This window comes from Simochromis diagramma, unplaced genomic scaffold, assembly GCF_900408965.1.
Source record: "Simochromis diagramma unplaced genomic scaffold, fSimDia1.1 OVJJ01000026.1, whole genome shotgun sequence".
In the NCBI taxonomy this organism is placed as follows: domain Eukaryota; kingdom Metazoa; phylum Chordata; class Actinopteri; order Cichliformes; family Cichlidae; genus Simochromis; species Simochromis diagramma.
Genome location: NW_024386985.1, coordinates 3,511,701 through 3,535,712, shown reverse-complemented (window position 1 = coordinate 3,535,712; position 24,012 = coordinate 3,511,701). Strand labels below are relative to the sequence as shown.

Genomic DNA, 24,012 nt, shown 5'->3' with positions numbered 1-24,012 from the left:
GCTTCTATTTCAGCAACCTTTGTTCACTGTATGCGCTCTCTCTTCCGTGCACATGTCCACACCATCTCAGCCTTGCCTCTCTAACTCTGTCTCCAAAGCACCTGTCCTGAACTGTCCTTCTGACATGTTTCTAATGCTGTCCATTCTGGTCACTCCCAGTGACCCTTCTCCATCTCAGCCTCCTGTCTTTTTGTCAGCGCCACCATTTCCAAATCATACAAAACAGCTTGTCTCACTAACATCTTGTGAACTTTCTCTATGCATTTTGGGGAATAATTGTTGCACACACTGCCGTCCAGTAGGTGGCGACATGAGCCTTTAGAGTTCTTCTGAGGTTGTCCAATGAAAACACAGGATGAAGAAGAAGCGACACTCCTGCTAGAAGCTTAGTTTGGACTCGGTTATCTTTCATGCAGTCACCTGTGTTTCACTGCCTTCATGTCTGTGAGCTCAGCACGAACTCGCGGCTGGCAAAGCAGGTTAAGTCCAAAATAAAACACGAACAGCGACGCTGGTTTTGAAATATGCCGGTGGTGTGAGGTTGGCCAGTGTTAGCACGGAGCTAGCTGCTGTTAGTTTGTTTTGCTAACGCTGAGTTAACCCTGCAGGATGGCTGCTGAGCTCTATATCTACTAATGATGCTCAGCAACTAACCTCGGCGTCCGGATTTCGATTTGCAATATATAAATCAAAACATCCGAGTCAGTCCAGTTTCCAGCAGCAGACGGTTGTGCTGGGTTAAACGTTATCAGTGGATGTGAAACCTGAAGCTACCGGCATCCACGGCATGATTCATTCGGTTGTTTGATGGGGATTTTAAGGATCATGATGCTGCCGAAGATCCAGCTTTTGGCTGTTTTGGCATTCGGAGTGGCGATGCTGCTGATCGAGAATCAGATCCAGAAACTGGACGAGTCCAGAGCCAAACTAGGTAAGACCACAGCAACGGTGGGTTCACCTAGTAACCCAGCTTATTGAGGCTTGAAAACTGAGGCAATGCAACATAGAATTTGTAATTTATAAAAAGTGAAAACATTCGGACAAGTTTTTACCAAAAATTACATTATAGGAAAAAAAGTCAGGAGATTTTTAAAACTTAAAAATCATTTACATAACAATGCTGAAAGTCCTCAAACATCGACGTTATTGTGATCAATTTATTTTCATTTTTATTTTCAGTTCAGTTTGGTTTCAGCTAGTTTCCATAGTGGCTTTGCTTATTATTGAATTCAGTGTTTATTATACTCTTTGTTATTATCATCAGATTGTAAGACTGTAAGATAATTTAGAAGAGTAGTGTTTATCAACATAGACATGTGACACACATACATAGATATTCCAGTCTCAATAAGCTTATGCACCAAAGCCTCCCCAGGCTAATTGTGTACACGGATTTGACCTAATTGGAAAAGGATAAACCTGAAAACAACGCCAGTATGTTTTAATTTTGATTTTGATGGAAATCCATATTTTTCCACCCATCAGAAGTATATCCCTTCAAGCACAGGGTTTTCCCTGTTTATGTAAATAAATAAATAAAAACTTGGCACCCACCAAAGAATCTTTGGTCATCAACATAAGGAAAGTACCTTAGGACCAAAAGTAAAGAATATAATATATAGACATTTTTTTCAAAAGTAATTTTAAACATTTATTGCAGAAAAGTACACACAAGCGATGACAATTTTTTGTAATCTAGCCATGTTGATTCCTTACTGCACAATTACTTCTTTCACTTGTACCTTTCAAATGTGAAAACAGAGTGCAGCCAACACCTGCGCAGACTGCCAGACATTCCACATTAATATTCAGTAAAGATTCCTGGAAACACAGACAAGTTCCATGTTGGGTTACAAGCACAAAACGTCAAGCGTGGTTGAACACAGAAATGCTGCCATGAATCATTTTGTTTGGATCAGAGCTCTGTGAGGCCAAATCATCTACAGCAGGATCTGATCTTCATTTGGCTCTGTGTGTCTGCAAGTTTGAGCTCGTTTCCCAACTTTAGAAGAAATTTGGGACACTGAAAAACGCTGACACTGGAGGCTATATCCGTTTAGAAACTAGGAGATTAGTAGCAGTTTTGTGCAATGGACTTCTAAGATAAACACAAACAGTGTTTTTCATCACTTACTAATAAAGTTTGATTGAAGCGAGCTGTACACGTGTATATCGGGAATATGTGCTCGCAGCAAAATGTGAAAAAGTGACTTATAATAAATCTTATTAGTTTATATTCAAGGATAATAATTATCACATTTTTTTGACTAAATTTATTCAGTGGGGATGTGTCGCCCTGGCAACCAAGAAAATTAACCCTGGTCATCCGCATTTTATAAGCCTAATCAAGCAGATGTTGTGGAAGTGATAATTAAGTATTTTAATGTTTAAAATAATACAAATGAATACAATAGAATAGAAGATGTTTCACCTCTCATTTGAGAAGCTTCTTCAGTTTTAAGTCCAAATGGCAGAGAGTCCCAGCTATTTAAGCTGTATTGGGAGTTGTCCCTTAAGAGGGTCGTAGACTCATCACATGAGCCAAGGTATGAAAAAGGGTGTGGGTCATTATTAACAGAGGTATTGGGTGAAACCATTTTAAGACCTTGCCTCACCCTGTCCTGTGACCTATTGAGATCAAGTGACGTGAGTGGGTGTTAAGGTGCTTCGGAAGGGATCTCAACACTGGATCGCGGGTGGCAGACAGTTGGTGTTGTAAGCCACCCCCTCTGTGCACATACAGAGGCTTGCAAAATGAATCAATTTTATTGGAATTCCACGTGAAAGACCAACACAAAGTGGTGTACACGTGAGAAGTGGAACGAAAATCATACATGATTCCAAACATTTTTTACAAATAAATAACTGCAAAGTTCAAGGGGGCCGAATACTTTTGCAAGCCACTGTAGATGGCTCTTTCAGTCCATCTGTCTTCTTTGTCTTTTAGATGCAGATGTACAGCTGAGTCTTGTCCTGTTGAGGTGGCTCTTCCGTGTTGTGCCATGTGTTTATGGACTGGCTCTTTGTTTTCTCCACTGTAGAGGTCTGAGCGCTCCTCGATGCAGAAAACAGCATATATTACGTAGTTTAGTTTTTGTTTAGGAGTTTTGTCCTTGGGAAGAACCAGTGTTTGTCTGAGTGTATTGGTGGGTTTGAGGTATACTGGGATGTCATAGTTGGAGAAGATTCTCCCGAGTTTCTCTGATAAACTTGCTACATAAGAGATAACAATATTGTTCTGTTTGTCATTCATTTTCTCCTTAGTTGGTGTAATATTTTAAGAGCTTTCTTTACCTATGTGTGTTCCCTTTTCTTTCCCTTCTGGCTTAGAGGGAATGTTTTTGGCTCAGTGTTGCAGGGTCCTGATTACTTCAAGTTTGTGTTCCAGAGGGTGGTGGGAGTCAAAGAATAGGTACTGATCTGGGTGTGTGGGCTTCCGGTAAACTTCAATGTTGAGGTTTCCTTTCTCTTCAAAGAGGAAGTCCAGTCGCTTTTCTTTCCAAGTGCCTTAAATTTCCATGACCTGGATGACTGAGAACCTACACAGACATTGTGTGCATTCCACAACATATCTGAAGTCATCGCTCATGATTCCACCCTTCTCTCAGTTAATGCCACATTGACGCCCTGCGAGATCAAGGCCAAAACTCATCAATCAAAGATGATTTAAAAGGCTAAAAACACACCCAAATCTGCAAACATAAAATTTCCAACTGAAAAAATCATGATCTTAAATATCAAAAGTTATACTGTATCAAAGTAAAGATGAAAGTAATTAATGCTTACAGGAAATTAACACAGAAAAAATAACTGTACATGTTTTTTTTAGTTTGAATAAACTGTTGAAGTTGTAGTTTCAGTATTTTTATTCCTCAGCCATCAAAGGTTCCCTGAAAATCTTCTGAATTCGATAACAAGAAATCATATGTGTATCTACTAGGATGCTGAGTAGCACTGACGCCTGCCAGTGTACTCAGTTTAATCTTTTTTCTTAAGAAAGATTTTGTTCCAGATTCGGCTCCATAGCCATCTCAACGGCATTTTGACATTTTTACGTCACACAAAATATGCTTTCAAGCGGCTCTCATTAAATACAAATGCATTAGTTTAACCTCACCACTTACACTGTGCTCAATTTGGACTGCTTTCACTGTCGTTCTTGCTTAAAGACTTGTCTGACTATTTTTTCTTCCATTTAATCAACCCGTAAATAAGTTACCAGGAACACACGCCTAACAGAAAAATATGCACACATCCCATTTTCTTTAATCTTTAATATAAGTGACCATCCATCTGCCTTAAAATGGAGACAAAAGGAACTCAAACAGCCTCCACCCCCTGAGCTTCATCAGCCTTCATCATGTCAGACAGTAAAAGATTTGCTGGACTGCTGGATGTTGCAGCATACTGAGCGCCACACATCCGGTCTAAGTGACACAAGGCCATTCGCGTAATTGTCTTTGATTAACATTGCAGTGGAGAAAAGAAGAGGGAGAAAACACCTTTAATTATGCCTCCTGTCAATGTTATCATCAAAAGCCTAATTACTTGTTTTGATGTTATTGTGCTTTGAAGGACTTGTTGTTTTCTTTAATTAAGGCATGCTAACTAACAAGCTTCACTGGCCTTATGCCATGTTCCTGTGGGAGGGGAGAATCTCATCTCAGGGTTTATTTCATCTGGCAGCTGCCAGTTTGCTCCTGCTCCTCACTCATTCCAGCTGTTTAGCTAATCAGCAAATACAAAGAAGACGAATAGGAAGACATAAAGGTTAAATAAATCTCTTCGAACAACATCCAGCTACCTGGCATGCAAATTGCTCCCTAAAACTACTGACTGACTATTTTATGGTGGTGTGATAAGCTGGAGTGACTGTCCTTTTTTAGTGCTAAATCGAATATTATAATATTGTGCTTATTCAGTTGTGCGCTGTATAATTAAAATGTTAACAACAGACTGCGTTTACTTGCTTGTTCAGAACGCACCATAGCCAGACACGAGGTGGCCGAAGTAGAGCAGCGTCACAGCGAATACGGGGGTGGGCGGGAAGTTCCGCCGATAGTAGAAAACGACGAGACGGTCATCATCTACAACAGAGTGCCCAAAACAGCCAGCACGTCCTTCACTAACATCGCCTACGACCTGTGTGGGAAGAATCGCTTCCATGTTCTGCACATCAACACAACCAAGAACAACCCTGTCATGTCTCTACAAGACCAAGTAAGACCTCACACACTCAGCCAAAATGACAGAGTAACGTTTATTATATTTTGCGCAGGAATACATTTTTAAAGGCTCTGTTTATGTTTCTATACCTAGACAGATCGCAGACATGATGTAAGATTTTGAGATCATGCTCGGGTTCCTCCACTGAAATGTGGTCCTGGAGTAGTGCTGGGCGATATGGAAAAAATATTTATCACGATATGAATTATTTTATATCACGATAACAATATATATCACGATATACCACCTGACGTCATCTAGAAAGTACGCAGTCTGTAAACAGCAAGTGCCGAGGGTGCAGTCTTTGTTTTGAGTTACTGTAAAGTATGTCGTAAATCCGGATGCACGTACAGCAGCACCAGGTCGCAAACCACAAGACAGAGTTTCTTTGCAAAAAATATAATTTTTTTGTTCTTTATTTTCTCTTGCATAAAGTTGAGAGCATGTATAGTAAGAAGATAACGCTAATATATTTGCCACAGGCTATTTAACCCTTTAAGACCTACCATATAGAACCAAGTCCGCCAGAGCTTATCTTTACATTTTTACATACTGTAGTGCCATTTGTGGGAGCATTTCAAGTTTCCATATATCAATACAACCGTTATAGCCCAAATTTTAATAATATGTATGCATTAAGTCCATAGTAACTACATAAATTGCAAAAAAATGTAGTGCAATAAACTACAAAAAAATTGAAAATCGTTTTTGTTTTTTTACATATATTTCTAGTTGGAAAAATTTGGGAGGTGTATCCCTCAAAACTGTAAATCCCAAAAAGTTGTACAAAATAGTTTCCCACCACGAGAAATTTATTTTGAGTGTCTTCATAGTTTTGATTTTGAGATACACTAATTCTTATATACTACAGGAAAAAGGAAAATAAATGTTATAATTTGAGTTCTAAGCATCCCAGAAACGATACAGAAAAGCATAAAGTCAAACATGACTTTTAAAAACACCAGCATAGGCCTATAAGGCTCTTTCGCAAAAATGACGTCACTTCCGGTTTCGGGCAGGTAATGGCGGACATGCGATAGTTCGCGCTGACGTATATGCCAACGTAGGAAGTGTTATACACATCGGCAAAGCGTGTTTCTGGAATATTATCTTTTTGTTGCTGCAAATTTGGAATATTATGGGTTTTTTGCTGCAAGTGCTTCATATGCAATTTTTGCAAAGCTATATGTGGAAGGAAACTGTGACCTAGGACAAGCTGATGGCATTAAATGTAAGTACAACTCCTGCGGTTTCACATGCAAAAACAATTATTGCGCTACCTTACGTGGTTGTAGTTCTACAGGGATTTAAAAATAGTTAGGTAAAATGGAGTGTGCCTGCTTCAACCGGTTGTAAAGAGTTAATTATATATTTTATATAATAATTTATAAAATTTGGGTTAGAAACGATAGAAGACAAATGGCACGATAGACACTTTTCTATCGTCCACACGATATATATCGTTATATCGCCCAGCACTATCCTGGAGTATTTTCCACTAATGTTTCTTCTGTATCTTAGAAATATTCATTATTGTCCCTCATCTCACTAGGTTGAGCTAACTTTGTTTTTGACATATTTCTGCAACTCTTACATGCTGAAGTCCTAGAGAGAATATTTAAGAATGTGCAATCTTCAGGTCAGACAAAATGTGTTTTTAAAGTTTTAACATTTAGTATCCTGTTTGCTTCCTTGTTTACTTGCAAGCGATCCCCTTTCCTGCTTTTGTGCCGGTGTTGGCACATTGCCGCATTTCTTATTCTCATTAATAACACTTGTAATAAACAGAGTTGCCAATTTCACGCTATTCTGATGATCCACATCACTCATGAAAAAGGTACTCTGTGGTGGTGGAAGGGAAAATCATCTGCGGCTGTTGTCTGTTAATGAATCCCTCTCTCCGGTGTGTTTGTTTGCACGTTGAAAATAATGAAACCTGATGATATTTTGGTTTGAGAATTGTCTGTCTTTCTCCACATCCTGTTACTCTTAGTGAATGTTTACTGCTGAGAGCAGCTCAGTTCACACAGTGTAAATGCCCTGAAGCTATAGTGGTGTTATTTGTAGTTGCCAATGTAATATCCTGTCTGCCGTCTCACAACAGGCTCGCACCTACTCACCACCCCCACCTCACACACACACACACACACACACACACACACACACACACACACACACACACGTATGAGGGTAAACAACAGTCTGCAGTCCCGTCACGGCCAAGATTCATTTTTATATATGAACACTTTTGTATCAAGTTAAAACATCCAGTCCAGCCAAGGTATGTTTGACTTTGTGATATTTATTAATAGTGTAGGGTGATATTAATCTGTGTGTGTTTCAAATGTCATAATTAATTCTCCATAATATTGTCCATGTGTGTAATGTGTTTTGTTTTTATGCTGTTGATCAGTGGCATAATTTACACTAGAAGCAAAAGTTTATAACGTCTAAGGCGTTTATTTATTTAATAGTTTAGATCAGTGGTCCCCAATCTTTTTTGCGCCACGGACCGATTTAATGTCAGACAATATTTTCACGGACCGGCCTTTAAGGTATCGTGGATAAATACTACAAAATAAAATGATACGACCAAGACAAAAACGGTGGTATTTGTAAATATAATAATAAACGCAAATTCACAGTGTAATTGTGTAACTTTATTAGCAGCGTCCTCCTGAAATGCGACTAACATCCTCCTCTCTGCCCCTTAATGCTCTCTGGTCGCTATGGTAACACGTAAATACTTCTTTCAAAATAAGACAGAAGTACAACAACGGGAAAAGACCCAGGGAAACAGAGTTAACGATAAAAACCCTGAAAACCATAGATTTCACACCCGAGCCTTAACTCTCGCGGCCCAGTACTGGTCCGCTGGTTTAGACTGGTGGTGTACCCTAAAGCAAGTCCAAGGGGCCTCATTAATCAAAGAGTGGATGGGCTCCATATTAAGCGTGAGCAGAAAAAACAAAAATAGTTTGAGCAAATAAAAGGCAGATTTTAAAAAGGTACATATTCCACTTTGTAAATAATAATAATAATAATAGTAGTCTATCTGGGAATGTATCTACACCAGCCTCATATCTAAACCTCTTTATGTTTGCCACCCTCATTCCACAAATGGTCAAAGCACCCCATGAATATCTATGGATCATATTTAGGTTGGTGATCATTGGTTCTTCTTACTGCAGTGATGTGTGTCACCGTAATTTGGTGAGTGTATTTTATTTGAGTTGGTGCATTATAATAAAAACATCTATTACCAGGCAGTGGATATGTGCAGGTGGTGATGATATGCAGGTGAGAGCTGCCACTGCGCATCCAGTGTATTCGTGGAGAGGCCATGTTTGCAGAATCTGAAAGAAAACTTAACATCATCCTGGTCATTTATACAGTTAAATATTGATGGAACCAACTGACCCTAACATTCTTTAGTGCTCTCAAATTTTCTGAAATTCATTACGGTAATTTGTCTTTCAAGGTAATAAGCATCATATATAAGGCAAACCAGACTTTCCTGAACCCTGCCACCAGCTTGATATCAACCCGCAGTCCAGTTGCCTTCTCTCTGCTCTGAAGGTGGTGGATGTGATAGGGAGATGGTGTAATACATATTAGACGCTGTTTTTATTAGGTTTGATTTGGTTTATATTTATCAACACTGCTGGTTTTGGTGTCTGTGATGAAATACATTTATAAGCGATGCGTTATATGCTAAGAGTGTTTACATATTGTGATTCAGCACATCACTGTCTGCATCGCCAGTATGTTTGCAGTCTTTCTGTCATGCTTGGTTTTATAAATCCAGCTGTGGGCTGTTGTATACTGAATACTGTTCATACAAGCAGATGTGATTGCAAATGTGAATGAGGTCTTGTGTTGTGCCTTGGGCACAAAAAGTCCCTGAACTTCAGATTAGCTTAGTGTTTGTTTGCTTCTGTTTTGTTTTCCTGACTGCAGCATTCAAGAACTAGTTTTATTCCAGAAGATTTCAATATTCCCATCACCCTGTTTCCCTGTGGGCTTGATATGCTGTGGTATAATTCTGTATGTGTCCTTACATTTCACTTTTCTGTAATAAAGTTTTGTTCACATCTAAATCTGTCTTTCTTAACCCTCTCAAAGTTTTTGGCCTTGTTTGCTCTCCTCAGCATTTGGTCACAGATGCTGCTCGTCCTCTCACAGCATGTAAACGGCCTTTCTTTGACAATATTCTTTCTATTTAGAGGCTTTTGTTCTCTATTTAGAAAATTCTTTATCTATGAAGTAATTTTCAGTGATTTGTGCTTTGGTTCCACCTGATCCACTTTCCAGTGTTTTAGTGCTCCATGTGCAGTTTCCTTAGAAACCTTTTAGTAGACACACAATTTAATCATCTTCATTTCATCCGAACACTGTTTGAACACAATGTTACAGCTTAAGGAACCTTTTATACAGACGTCGGTGCCAGAATTTGATTGAAATAATTTTTTTAATGTTACCAGATTATGTGCCTTATTTAAGTAAGAACTTCTTTTCAAGCTTACATAAACACATTTTAAGTCATCTCAGAGTTTTAGATCATTACGTTATCATGATGTGATGTTTACACCATTAATACTCATGTTTCATTTCTGTAGTATCTTTATGATAAAGAATTTCTGTACTCCAGTTTCCTCCCACAAGCTGAAGACACGCATGTTAGATCAGAGTGCGATTGTGTCTCTCTATGTTAGCCGTTCAGTGGACTGACAGACGACCTGTTCGGTATGTATCCTGCCTCTGTGACAGCTGGGTTAGGCTCAAGCCCTCTAAATTGGATAAGTGGTTTAGAAAATGGATGGACATTAGCTACTTAACGCTTGTTTTTACTTTGACATTCTACTTTGAACTTCTTCTCCTTAAACGGCAGCTTTTGTGACTCATCCAGACCAAAAACATGCATGGATAAATATTCTGTCCATTCAGTGGCGCAGTGTAAGAGGAAAGACTCTGTCAAGGATGTTTTAGTGACTGGAGCTGTATGTGAAATTCAAGTGCTCAAAATCTGCAGCTTGTTCTGAGCTTGTGCTTGAAAACAGATGAAGAAGTGACAGGCATGTACTTCTTTGGGATTCACCTGCATGTTATAACAGCGTTTTGACCTACAGGGCTCCACCCTGTCACATGACTAAAAATTATTAGTATTTATTATTCATTATCAAAATGTGTTCCAGTTATAAATATGAATGCAAATGATCATTTGTTCATTGGGAAGGGTTGACACTTTTGCTGTATTTGAACTCTGCGCTGTAACTGAGTAAAGTTTGTAGCAACATGTAGCACAAACATTTCTGTTGTGGCTCCGTTTCCCCGCGGCTCCGTAATTAGTTTCCATTATCTTTGTCTCCAGGTGCGCTTTGTCAGGAACGTCACCTCATGGAGAGAGATGAAGCCCGGCTTCTACCACGGCCATGTAGCTTATCTGGACTTCTCAAAGTAAGGCCCTTCATTTCCTGTAATACCATTAATATCCAGATTAGTTACAAACAGCCAGCAGAGCAGATAAAGGGAGGTCACGTATTGATCGCTAACATGTGCTTTAGTGTTGATTAATGGCATTGTTGTCCTTATCTCCCCTGACACTATCATCTCTGTGATCACAGGTAATTATTCTAATGGTCTAAGTGTTTCTCAGTGAGAGAGATTCGGTTAACTTGCACTCTCACTCCCTGATGCTGCTCCATGCTTTCACTAGGGAGAATATGCTTTTTGAATGCAATAAAATTCAGCAGCACAGCTTCATGTGCTGCTGCAGTGAAGTATAAATTAAGTCTCGAAAGATTTTAAAGAATGTGCCCTCCCTTTGCTTTTTGTTCAGATATGGCGTGAAAGGTAAACCACTGTACATCAATGTGGTGCGTGATCCCATAGAGCGCCTTGTATCGTACTACTATTTTTTACGTTTTGGAGATGACTACAGACCAGGTCTTCGACGAAGGAAACAAGGAGACAAGAAGGTGCTTCTTTTACAGCTTGCATCCTTTTCAAATGACCTGTTTTTTGTCTGGATAATATAATGACAAGTGTTTCGCATTGTGTTTCAGACCTTTGATGAGTGTGTGTCATCAGGTGGGTCTGACTGTGCTCCGGAGAAACTGTGGTTGCAGATCCCTTTCTTCTGTGGTCACTATTCAGAGTGCTGGTGAGTGGGCTGCACCTGACAGCCCGATCATTCTCTTTCTCTGAACTGCTACAACTCCTGTTTAGGCTGCTAGCTTAGCATCAACGGGATGCAGCAGTGGCGCAGGGCAGAAGTCGTTTCGAAGGGACAAAATGGGAAATACAAATAAATGTAGAGAGGGTGCATGTCCAGCATGTCCCGGGTCTGCCCCAGGGCCTCCTCCCGATGGGACATCCTCAGAACACCTCACCCAGGAGCCATCCTTGTCAGATGTCCAAACCACTTCAAATGACTCTTTTCAAAGTGAGGAATAGTGGCTCTACTCTGAGGGCCTACCAGATGGCTGGACTCATCACCCTGTCTCTAAGGGAGACGCCAGCCACCCTTTGAGGAAAGCAAATTTCTGCCACTTGTATATATGATCTCATTCTTTCAGCCACTACCCAAAGCTCGTGACCGTAGATGAGGGTAGGAATGTAGATCGGCCGGTAAATACAGAGCTTTGCCTTTACACTCAGCTCTCTCTTCACCACGACGGACCCAATCCGTCTGTCGATCGCCCGCTCCCATCAATTGTGAGCTTCAGAGGACCATGGCTTCAGACTTGGAGTTGCTCATTCCCACTGCTTCACACTCAGCTGCGAACTGCTTCAGTGCGAGCTGGAGGCCACCGCCTGAAGAAGCCATCAGAACCACATCATCTGCGAAAAGCAGAGATGAGATTCTGAGATCGCCCAAGTGAAAGCCTTCCACCACTTGGCTATGCCTAGAAATTCTGTCCCCTAAAAATTATGAAAAGCATCAGTGACAAAGGTGGAGTCCAACACCCACCTGGAAACGAGTCCAACTTATTGCCGGCTATACGGACCAAGCTCTTGCAAGGATCAAATGGCTCGTAGCAATGGGCCAGAAGCCCTATACTTCCGAGGCACTTTCCACAGAAGACTCAGAGGGACACGGTGAAACGCCTTCTTCAGAGTCCACAAAACACATGTAGACTGGTTGTGCAAACTCCTATGTACCCTCAAGTAATCTCGAGAGGGTAAAGAGCTGGTCCAGTGTTCCGTGAAAAGGACGCAAACCACATATTTCCTCCTGTATCCGAGGTTCAGCTAACGGACGGACTCTCCTTTCCAGCACCCTGGCATAGATTTTCCTGGGGAGGCTGAGGACTGTGATCCCTCTATAGTTGGAGCACACTGTCCAGTTTCCTCTTCTTAAAGATCCATTCCAGAGGTATGGCCTCTAACCTCCAACAACATTGTAGAGGCATTGATAACCAAGACAGCCTTGCAGCATTGCCTCTACCAGGCATTCTTAGCGCACCTTCACTATACCTTTAGGGGCCCGCAGGTCTCTCCAGTATCATCCCCTGCCACAGGGTCCAACACACCACCAGGTGGTGATCAGTTGACAGTTCAGCACCTCTCTTCACCCAAGTGTCCAGAACATACTGCTGCAGATCTGATGATACATTTACAAAATCGATGATCAACCTGTGGCCTAGGGTGTCGTGATGCCACGTGCACTTATGGATACGCTAGGGTTCAGATCTGGGAGGCCGTTCCTCCCTTCACGCCCCTTCAGGTCTCACTGTCGTTGTTGACATGAGCGTTCAAGTCTCCAAGTGAGACGACGGAGCCCCCAGGTGGAGCACCCTCAAGCACTCCACCCACGGATACCAAGAAGGTCTGGTACTCTAAACTGGCGTTCGGGGCATAAGGGCAAACGAAAGGGAAACAGGCTCAGGGAACCAAACCCTCTTGTTCACTGGGAAAAACTCCAACATAGTGGCAGCAAGCTGAAGGGGTACTGAAATACTCATCCCTGGTAACCCTATCCCGGGCAGCGTGAGCTGTTTCCTAGATCTTTCACTTATAGGGGTTTTTGAATCGCTATTTGTCTGCTCCCTCACCTAGAGATAGCCCCTGGGACACACAAACCCCTCCAACACGAACAAGGTAGTGAGTCATGGAGGAGTGTCATTACATCTTAATAGAATCTTAATGTAAGGATTAATTGAATGTAATGTAATTAACTATCTACTAAAGTGTAATTCACTGTCAGTGTCTGTTATAAAATGTTAGATGACTGTTTTGAATTAGTCGCAGTGTGACAATTTATTCTTTCTCCAAGCTGAGTGAAAGAAAAGGCTCCATCTGTTGTTTGTAAACAGTGATGAGGATATGGTATAGTTCTGTTTGGGGTTTTTTCTCCTCACTAATCACATATTACACAGACGATGTAAACAGCACATATATAGATATATAGTCCACAATCTGTGTACTCAGACTCATTAGTGACTGAACAGCCTGTGGCAGAAGCAGTATTTATATATGTCCAACCTAGGATCTTCTCATTAAAGCCTCCCTATCCTCCAAAAGAAGAAAAACATTCATCATTCATCCTCATAACCCTCAAATGTCTTTTGAAAGCCAAAGACATATTTTTTTTTTTGTCAGCATTATTCTAAAATTTCACCTCAACAATAGGAATATGTATATTTTTAGCTTTTTGTACAGTGAAATTAGAAATGTGACTAAAATCATAATTACTCATCTGTTATAAAAAGAAGAAAAAAACTTGTGTACAGTTTGGAAATGACTTTGAATTCCCTTTGGAGATTATTTTGATTATTTTCAAATAAATAATAAGTAAACTGAGTCATTCATTTTCATTATTAGGAATTAAACAGTAAATGAGTGTGATCACAGTAACCCTGTTACTAATGCATGCAGTTTGACATTTTTCCTTTCATGTAGTCATTTTCTTTTAATGATCAGCATTCCTGGGCATTGTGCTCCTTAAATGCAACAACGGCTTTGCTCATCACTGAGAAAATTTAGAGTTTGCTGGAAGAGAGCTAGCATGAAAATAAGAACAGCAGAATTCAAGAAAGCTGCTCAGTCTTTGCATAATACCTACCTATCGCTAGGGAGTATTGTGCAGTGATGTCAAAGACGTAGATAAGTAACAGAAGAAAAGCCTGGCCTTCAGATGAGGCGATCCAAATTAAACTCACTCACACTGTGATCTCCGTTTCTTGTGCAGGAACGCGGGCAGTAGATGGGCTCTGGAACAGGCCAAATACAACCTGGTAAACGAGTACCTGTTAGTGGGAGTAACGGAGGAACTCGAGGACTTCATCATGATCCTGGAGGCAGCACTCCCACGCTTCTTTAAGGGAGCCACAGATCTCTACAGAACAGGTAGCAACAAAACACAAATTCATACTGTTACTTCTTATTTGTGGCTGTGATGCCCTTAAAACGAGCCCTGTCAGTACTGGAGTTACTTTTATATGACGAATCCTTTTCCTGGTCTCAATTTACACTTAACCGACTGAATGCTTTTTTAGTAGAGCAGTAACAACATGCTACCTGGAATCATTAAACCTTCTTGTGTTCCTCCAGGAAAGAAATCCCACCTTAGGAAGACCACAGAGAAGAAGCCCCCCACCAAAGAGACAATAGCCAAATTGCAGCAGTCAAACATCTGGAAAATCGAAAATGAATTTTACGAGTTTGCACTTGAACAGTTTCAGTTTGTGCGTGCCCACGCCGTCAGGGAAAAAGACGGAGAACTCTTTGTCCTTGCACAGAGCTTCTTCTATGAAAAGATCTACCCCAAAGTGAACTAAAAGTGTCAACAGAAAAGCATTAACAAAGCTGCACAGGGACAAGTCGTGTACACTGGGAAAGTACGAGACATTAAGCAGTGCTGGTTTCACTGGGGTCTAGTTGGGAGACACTGTGGTGGAATTTCCACTTTTTTTATTGCTAGAGCAGCTGTTGAGAAAACGAAGGTGTCAGTCTATACTGTGAGAAAGAATTTCCCAAACCTTAAGACAAGAAGGGTTTTTTACCATGTTTGATGTTTGGGTGGACTTTCAAAATAAAAGCAGGAAACCTCAACTACTTCAGCAGCTTCAAAACAGTGTTTAGTGCAGATGGTCACGGCTACATTTCTACATGCTGTGTTAACATGTTTTTGGACCAAATTGTAGCGAAAGAAAACAGATTGGATCATTGCATCCTTTGGTGCGTGACTGGTAATTTTTTATTCCACTGAGATCTTCTCAATTTTTACATGTTTCACACATTATTTCAGTGATTTATCACAGATATTAATGTGCATGTTTTTTCTTAAAAGACAGCTGCTGTTCTTTTGGGTTTTTTTAGTCTGAAAGGACAACCTGGAGTAGGAGAAAGGTACTAATGACTAACAGCTGGAATGTTTGAGTACAGTACTACTGCAAGCAAGAAGAAACTGATAGTGCCTTTATATTAATGTATAGAACATTTCTTTAATATTATTTTTCCTCTGATCCCACATTCACTTTCCTTTTATTTTGGCGCATTGCTTCTATGATTACTGTTGTTTTCCACTCTCCACAGTAACACTCTGAATATAAACAAATAACTGCAAGTTTGTGTGATGAATTTTGTGAATAAGTTTGGTTGGCTTTTAAAAGGTGATTTACTTGTTTTATGCAACTTTAACCAAATGCTACAGTATGAAATGACTTCGACATACCCAGGATATATTTCACACACTGTAACAGTGGCAATCGAGCTATAAGCAGTAACACAAAAGTGTTGATAAACTCCATCCAAGCTATGAGCACGTTCATATGAAAGGGGTGTTGGCTGTGTGCCTGAGATGTAGACAAGTCCACTGACAGCAGAGCGAGGGATTTTTACAAAGGAAGATAAAACTATAACATTACAGTAGCATGAAGAAATTACACAAATAACACACGTTGAAAGTGGCACAGCTGCTGCAGACACATCAGCAGTATGAGTGTCTTGAACAGCAAAAGCTCTTTGTAAATGTTTATGGACTTTGGATGGTAAAGCTAGAAAGGAGAAAGGAGCTGCTGTATTAATGAAATGCCAGGAAAGAAAGCTGCAAAAATGCAGACTGTGAAAGTTGACTGTGTATTAATACTGGAGACATTGATTATTTCATTAAAATTGATATTTACATGAGTTTAAGATAGTTTTAGAATTAAAATTTATTAAAATTTATGTCCAGAAAATGATATGCTTCATTTTAGGATCATGCATTCAGGGGCATGGAACAGTTGAGATTAAAATTCTTTGCAGCCAGTAAGCAAGAAAAAGAAGGGGGGAAAAAAAATCAAGGTTCACCTAAATTCACTTAATACTTGTGTATATAAAGGATTTTTCCATGGTTTTTCAATTGTATTCTTTGGTAATGTGGTTATTGTGGATTAGTGGATAATACTAACTTTCCACTCTCCACTTCTGGCGTAGAAGCGATGTTTTTTCCCCCTAATTGCGTATTTAGAAACTGGCATCTTGGAGCAGCCATTTGACTGCATTAACAGCTGGATCACTGTCTGGGGATATTCGCCAGGTGAATGAATCAGTTCAGTTTTATTTATATAGTGTGACCTGACAACAGTCACCTCAGTCTGCTATTCTGCATCAGTGTAGTTTTACAGACAAATGAATGGACGAGACCCCACGAGCCAAATTTGCCGACAGTGGAAAGAAAAAAACCCTCTTTTTAACAGGAAGAAACCTCCAGGAGAACCTGGCTCGGGGAGGAGCAGGTATCAACTGCATGGGTGGGTTGGGTGATGAGTAGAGTGTAGTGACATTCACAGTCGCATTAATAGGAATTTGCGTTAAATTAGATATTTGAGAGTTTCGCAGCCAAATGTTTTGCAGAATCCATCAGCATACAGTTTCAAATACTCTGTATGCTTTATGTACCTTCATTCTATTGGATCAGGGATAGTATGGATATTGGATAGAAATACGTTTGAGCTTTAAACATGTTAAACCCATACAAGAGAGGTTCAGAAATAACTGGATCCTTAGCTACTAAATGTTTTAGTAGAGAACTCTGTCATTTCACCTGACTCCAACTTGATTTGGAGGAAGGAAAAATGTAATTGTCCACATACTTATGGTCTGGACCGTACTTGTGGACAATCCAACCTGTTTTTGCACCCTTTTTAGATCCGTTACAGTGATTTACATGAGCCCAGTAACTCTTGACTCTATTTCTCGTCTTTTGGCTCCATAATTACAGAATAATTGCCTCGCTATATCTTACTCAACAGGGAGTACTTAACCACTGAAACCGTGAAATAACACACTGGGACGGGATGATCTGCTGAAGTCAGCTGTATTACCAACTCTTGCCTCCTCTCTGATGGGAGAATAGGCAGTGGGGAGGGGAAGTGTCTGTGGGGGGAGAGCACTACCATGCTCCACCAGTCCACAGCCTGTTCCTGTGTCTGCACAGAGACGAGCACAAAGGCCCCAACCCACATTTGATGCTTTGTGGCCATGGACACAAGGAGAGGCTGCCTGTCTCAGAAAATAGAACTCAATTAACAGTTTTGCTGCAGGCATATTGGAACATTGTTTCATTAATGAGATGAATACAGTCTGATAATTACTTCATCTCAATTAGGAAAAAAGGCTACACTCTATATTGATTGTGCCTGATGAGCTTGAAGGTTAATTAGGAACACGATTTTTCAAAAGTCTATGCTCCTCTTGTAGCTGTTTGTGGTTGACATTCTGGTTTAAAGCAGGTCTTCCCATCACAATAAGACCACTTCATTTGTTTCGTTTAGCAAAAATAACCTGCTCTTCCTTAACCTTGAAGCCAGCCTGTGTTCTAAGCACTCTGATCCACAAGAGGGAGCCGTGGTGCTGTTGAAAACCTGCACATAGCAGCATGGGTTTTTGGACTGACTGCAACGCTTCAACAGGCCCACATTAATGCACCTGTGCAAAGCCAAATGGAACAAACTAACAGTGCATTACCATTAACAATACAAATTACACCATTAGGCACACTTGGCTCACAGGCCTAGTGACGGCTATAAATAGTTTCACTTGGTCTTGGACAATTTGCGCCGTACTTGCATAATGACGGCACTCAAATTAATTCAGGATGTGTGAATGAAGTTTCCTGCAAACAGGAACACGTTGGGCTTTTTTAAAGTGGTTTGTCTCTTTGCAAGAAGAACTGATCAGCAGCTTTGATATAAGTGAAATGATCTAATGTAGTATGCACAATAATGACCTCTTTTTGTCAATGGAAGTTGGCTGGACCTCTCCAAATGGCCCTCTGGATTGGCTTTGAAGCCTTTTTCAGCAGACCATAGGAGACCCAGCACAGTTTTTGCAGCTAGCTGACCTCAAAGTGGTTTCACTACTGCTCCATAAAACAAACAGAGCAGAGCAGAGGCAGCTTGACTGCCCCTCGCTGGGACTGTGGACAGGACCTTAAAGCGCTTGGCCAAAGGGGACCATTATGTGTACTACTTCTCTCTGTGTTTTATGTAAATGCGCCACGCTGCAGTGGAAGGTAAAATTAAGCCAGCATGTCAGAGGCTCTGGGCCAAGAAAACCTCAAGTGTCCCTGATATTTTACTGGAGCCTGGTGCAGATGATAGATTGTAGTTGATGGGAGGGAGAGAAAATGATGGAGGCCATCATCATCATAAAGCATCGCCAGACTCATCCATTAATGCTTTCTTGCCTTCTGGCCTGTTACTCATTGACATTTCATGATGTGAAAAGGATAGTTGAACAAGACAAAGACTCTTCAGCCACACTAGCAGCTATTTGAGGCTACACAGATAGTTTACCCCCTCCAGTATCAGCATTACATTTAAGACACGGAGCTAAGCATCCATTTCTATGGAGGAGAAGTACATGGTAATGTTTGGGGAAACTCACAAACTGCTTGCCTGAAAACACTTATGTGATCCTAAAATACACCAATAACCATCACACTAAATATATTGTGTCAATGCAAAAAAAAAAAAAAAAAAAAAAAGATCTTACTCAAACTGTTGAATGCCATGAAATTTCCTTTCACCCCTGTATCATCAGACCAGAATTTCAGTGCTGTGGTTCATCACCAAACACGTGCTAAAATGAAAAGTATTCCCGTCAGCAACAGTGTTGTCTAAGGAGCAAATATCAGTTCGCTACACAAACTGAAATGGTGAACATGACTACGGTGAACACTGTACTGTTTATCATAGACTTAACTGGCTATAGGTATGAATGTGATCATAGACGGTTGGCTGACTCTGTGCATTAGCCCTGTGACAGACTGGCGATGTGTCCGGGGCGTACGCTGCCTCTGTGACACTGAACTGGATAAGCAGAAGAAAATGGATGAATGAAGGGATGCAAAACATTGACATAACTACTGTGACATCAATCACAGTAAGAAATACCATTTATCTTGCTTGTGGCCTCTAATGAGGATCATAAATTACAAAATTATCATGATGTTGCATTTAATAAGGCCTCGAATCAGTAATTTAAACCTTAGTCATGAGAAAAGCAAAAAGGTTGTTCTCTATTATATTTACCTGGACGTCTTTTTCCAACCATGAGTCGCCCCCTGCTGGCTGTAGAAAGAATGTCGCTTTACCACAGTCTTGGACTAGCCTCACTTTTTAGACTTGGAAGAACCAGTTTGATTTGGGTATTTGTTTTGTTTTTTTTAAATATCTTCTTTGGAGTAAATTGTATTTAAGTGTGCTTTTCATCACACAGAAAGACTTTTTAAACGTTTTGAAATGAATTCCAAAAAAAAGTCCACCCATTATCTTCCACATCCAAAGACGGCTCATGGTGGCAGCAGGCTAAGCATGGTAATCAAGACATCCTTTTACTCTGGCCACACTTTCCATTTCCTCCCGGGGGATCCTGAGGCATTCTCAAGCCAGATGAGAAATATAATCTCTCCAGCAGGTTCTGGGTCTACCCCGGGGTCTCTTCCTAGTTGGCCATCCCAGAACACATCCAAAGGGACATGCCCAGGCTGCTCCACACCCCAAAACTATGCCTGGCACCCATCTCTTGGTGAGGGCTCCAGTTTTCCACTTCCGGGTGAGGTTAACTAGCTCTAAGAACTGTATTTCATTGGGCTTTTCTGAATTGCTCATTGTCTGGTCCCTACCCTGGGACTTATTTGGCATGGGAGATCCTACCTGGAGCTATTGCTCCAGACAATACAGCTCCCAGGATGACAGGAACAAGCAAATGTCTCCTACTGTGGTGTCAGTGAGAAAATATAGTAAGTGCTGATCAAAACAGAACATCATTGTTTTGTGTTACTCATGTTTTACTTATACAAGAGCGTTGCCAATTAGGGACCATCAGTGCTTTGAGCTAAATGCTAGCATCAGTATGTTGCAATCGAGCCTGATGTCATTACTCTAGCAGGTGACAGGGAAGGGAAGGTGTGTAGAGAATTGATGCCGTGTGCATCAAACAAAATGTTCTTTCATCCAGATGGTTGGAGGAGTCTTTGAGGGTTTCAGAAATTCTTTCAGAACAGCAATAACTCTTGCTGAATACCTCAAACTTTTTAAATATCACCAGAAATAGACGTTTAGCTCTGTGAAGAAAATAATCGCTTGTCACTGCCATTGTCCTTAAAATAAAAGACATTTAGCTACTGAGTATAGGACCCAAGAAGTTTGGAGCGAGAGACGTTGTACGGACTAAAAGTCAGGAGGTCTTGGTCTCTGGTGCTTCAGGTTTGACCATTTTTCTTTTTAGTTTTATTTAAGTCTCATCATATCTCACTGTGGGTCTGTTTAGGGGTGACGTGGTAGCTCAGCTGCTCTACCTCTTTGGTCCACACTGAAATTTATGTTTCTTTGTTTTATTGCTGATAACATGATGCAATAAATGATGATGCAATAAAAGAAATGATTCAGGACATTTAATCTAATTTGACAGAAATACCAATCCTCTATCGAGTGATTGATAGAGCAATGGCTGGATTAAATTGAATCAGATAAAAGGTCTATCATTTGCCTGGTGGTGATGCTTTGACCTTTGCTTTAGCAAGAGGCTCTCTAAGGTTGTTAGAGTTCATTCTGAGGCGGACATCAAACTTTCAAAAATTTAATAAAAAGCACAAAGTTGGAATAACCTGGAGGAAAAGTCTGGGGGATCACCAAAGTAGGGTTCAGCCTCTAAGGGCAATGTACCAAACATAATGGCAATATATGTAATAGCTTTGGAGATATTGGTTAATTGGCTAATGATCTGTGACTGTCAACTCAGGAAATCATCAACATTCGATGACAGTTTGCTCCACGCAGACCCAAAAGGCCCCTAAAGTATCAGCAGGCACAGAAACACTCACCTCTAATGGAAATCCATTAACCAAGATCCGGTGACTGTAGAGGCCATTTGACTACGGTGATCTCATTGTCATGTTCAAGACACCAGTTTCAGATGATCCGACCTTTGTGCAGCGAGTATTATCCTGCTGGGTAAGTAGAAGATGGGTGTACTGTGGTTACAAAGGGATGGACATGGTCAGCAGCATTACTCAGGTAGGCTGATTTCCTTAAACAACACTTAGTTAGACATACGGGGCTCAAAGTATGCAAAAAAATATGCACAGAAGGCCGGATGGATCCATGCTTTTAATGTTGTTCATGCCAAGTTCGCACCCTGCAATCTGAATGACCAGGGATCGGTTTTGTAATCTTATATTGTCTAGTTTTGGCAAACCTGTGTGAATCCTAGCCTCATTTTAATATTCTTAGCTGACAGAAGTGGCAGTCTGGGTGGTCGTCTGCTGCTGTAGAACATCTGCTTCAAGGTTCAACCTACTGCGTGTTCAGAGATGCTCTCTCCTGCATACCTTGGTTCTAACATGTGGTTATTTGAGTTACCGCTGTCCTATCACCTGTCCTATCACCTCGAAGCAGTCTGGCCATTCTCCTCTGAGCTCTGGCATCAATAGGTCATTGTCATTTTTCTGACTACTCTTTGTAAACACTACGGATGCATGTGTAGGATGAGCAGATGAGCAGTTTCTGAAATACTCACACCAGCCTGTCTGACAACAGTGGAGTTGCTGCCCATGTAATTGGCAGATGAGATATTTGCAATAACAAGCAGTTGAACATTGGACCGACTGAAATAGCGAGTGAGTGTATGTGTTACTAAAGTGAAAACTGTGAGGGACTAGTACTACTGAAGTCAACTGCAATCCATCTAATACTTGCTGAAATATTAAAAACCCAAATGTCCCCCATGGTGACACAAAAAAGGATTATTGTCCTCTGGGGACTCTTCATATATTAAGTGACGGACCAACCAGAAGCATGCTGTTAACATGGTTTAAAGTACAGCTCTCACGCACACCTCTCTATGGTAATCTATGCAAACATACCGCTTGTTAAACAGGCAATGGCTATGCGCCTTAACTTGTAACATTTAAAATTGTATTGTAATAAAGATCAGAGTAAAAAAGATTTAATCAGGATCATTTCTGTCATTTACATGTTGAAGTACATAAACTAATTCTTAATGGACATTATGAGCCAGTGAGCACAACAGGGAGGTTGACCCCATACAGGAAACTCTCTGATACTCTTAATTAGATTGCTGTATTGTAGTTTGACCTTGGTGGAAGACACTCTACACTGCTCCATCTCTCTCTCCCCCTCCCTCCCTCTCCGTCTTTCTCTTGCTCTTGGTTGTGCCGGCAGGCTGAGAGAACATTGTGGAGCATGGGCATTTTCTCCTGGAGGGTAGGAGAGAAATGCAATCAGCAATTCAATCGTGGCCATTGTGTAGCAGTGCTGATGAGCTTTGCAGAGTAGATAATGGATTAAATTATTTATCCCCCCTCCTCCTCCTCCTCAGTGCTCATTGTTGCCTCCTCTTTGTGCTGCTACAGCGGTACACAGACGTAGGTTGAAGGCCTCGATCACTCCCTGCCTTTCATAGATCTAATTTTTCTAATTAGCGCCTGAATGAAGAACGGTCTCTCCCCCTTTTTACCTCCTGCTTCCACTGTGCCGTTCATTGTCAGATGCATTCCATGAGGTGAGCATGTGAACCTATCAGCGTTCAATTCAATGCCAGAGAATATCACTGTACCACCACATCGCCATCAGTCCTCCCCATACTCCTCTTATTGAACCGCTAAGTGATTTTGATAATAACCTAATCAAGGACAGTTTCTTTAAATGAGTGAATTAGACTGCAGCAGCTGAGCACTAGCTGATCTGAGATCTGTTACCAAAATGCCTCAAAGTGTTTTCATTTAGCTGGCGATGATACGGAGGCTCCTGGATTCACACCGAACCATAGACAAACATGTAAACAATGGCCACCAGCTGTCTTTATCCACAGTTTTCAAACCAATGTAACCTGCTACTCATCGCTTTCAGTCTAACAATGAAAACTCTAACGTGCTCTCATTTTTAACAGTGCAATTAAAATCTCAAACATCTCCCAAAACATGTAAAAAATTAAACAAAAATCAAAGTTGCATAAATGCTTTAAAATCAAGTGAGTCACAAGAGAACAGAATTGAGTGATTGAACCATTTAGAAAGCTTTAAACTTTTTTAAATGAATCAACTGAAGTTCTAAAATCAACAAAAGCCAGTAAAATCGTATCAGACTGGTAGAAGAAGAAAAAGGATCTACAGTAAATCATACTGTTTGATACAAAATAAATATTTTCACATTAATCTCAAAGTAATAGCTAAAATGAAGCAAAAAAGATTAAGAAGTTTTTTAAAAAAAAAACTTCACATAGTCGGATAATTTAACTGTGATATTTCTTGGTGCACTGAGTTGTAGTTTAGAC

The 24,012-nt window shown here is 40.6% G+C and overlaps 1 protein-coding gene across 1 annotated transcript; it reads left to right on the top strand.

Annotated features, from left to right (window-relative positions):
- The first annotated feature begins 337 nt into the window (after positions 1-337).
- Positions 338-15,796, top strand: hs2st1b (heparan sulfate 2-O-sulfotransferase 1b). Its single transcript, XM_040040315.1, has 7 exons — positions 338-931; positions 4,979-5,220; positions 10,598-10,683; positions 11,066-11,204; positions 11,292-11,389; positions 14,420-14,577; positions 14,782-15,796. Exons 1-7 carry the CDS (start codon positions 808-810, stop codon positions 15,006-15,008), a joined length of 1,074 nt encoding a protein of 357 aa, XP_039896249.1. The 5' UTR covers positions 338-807; the 3' UTR covers positions 15,009-15,796.
- The last annotated feature ends 8,216 nt before the right edge of the window (positions 15,797-24,012 follow it).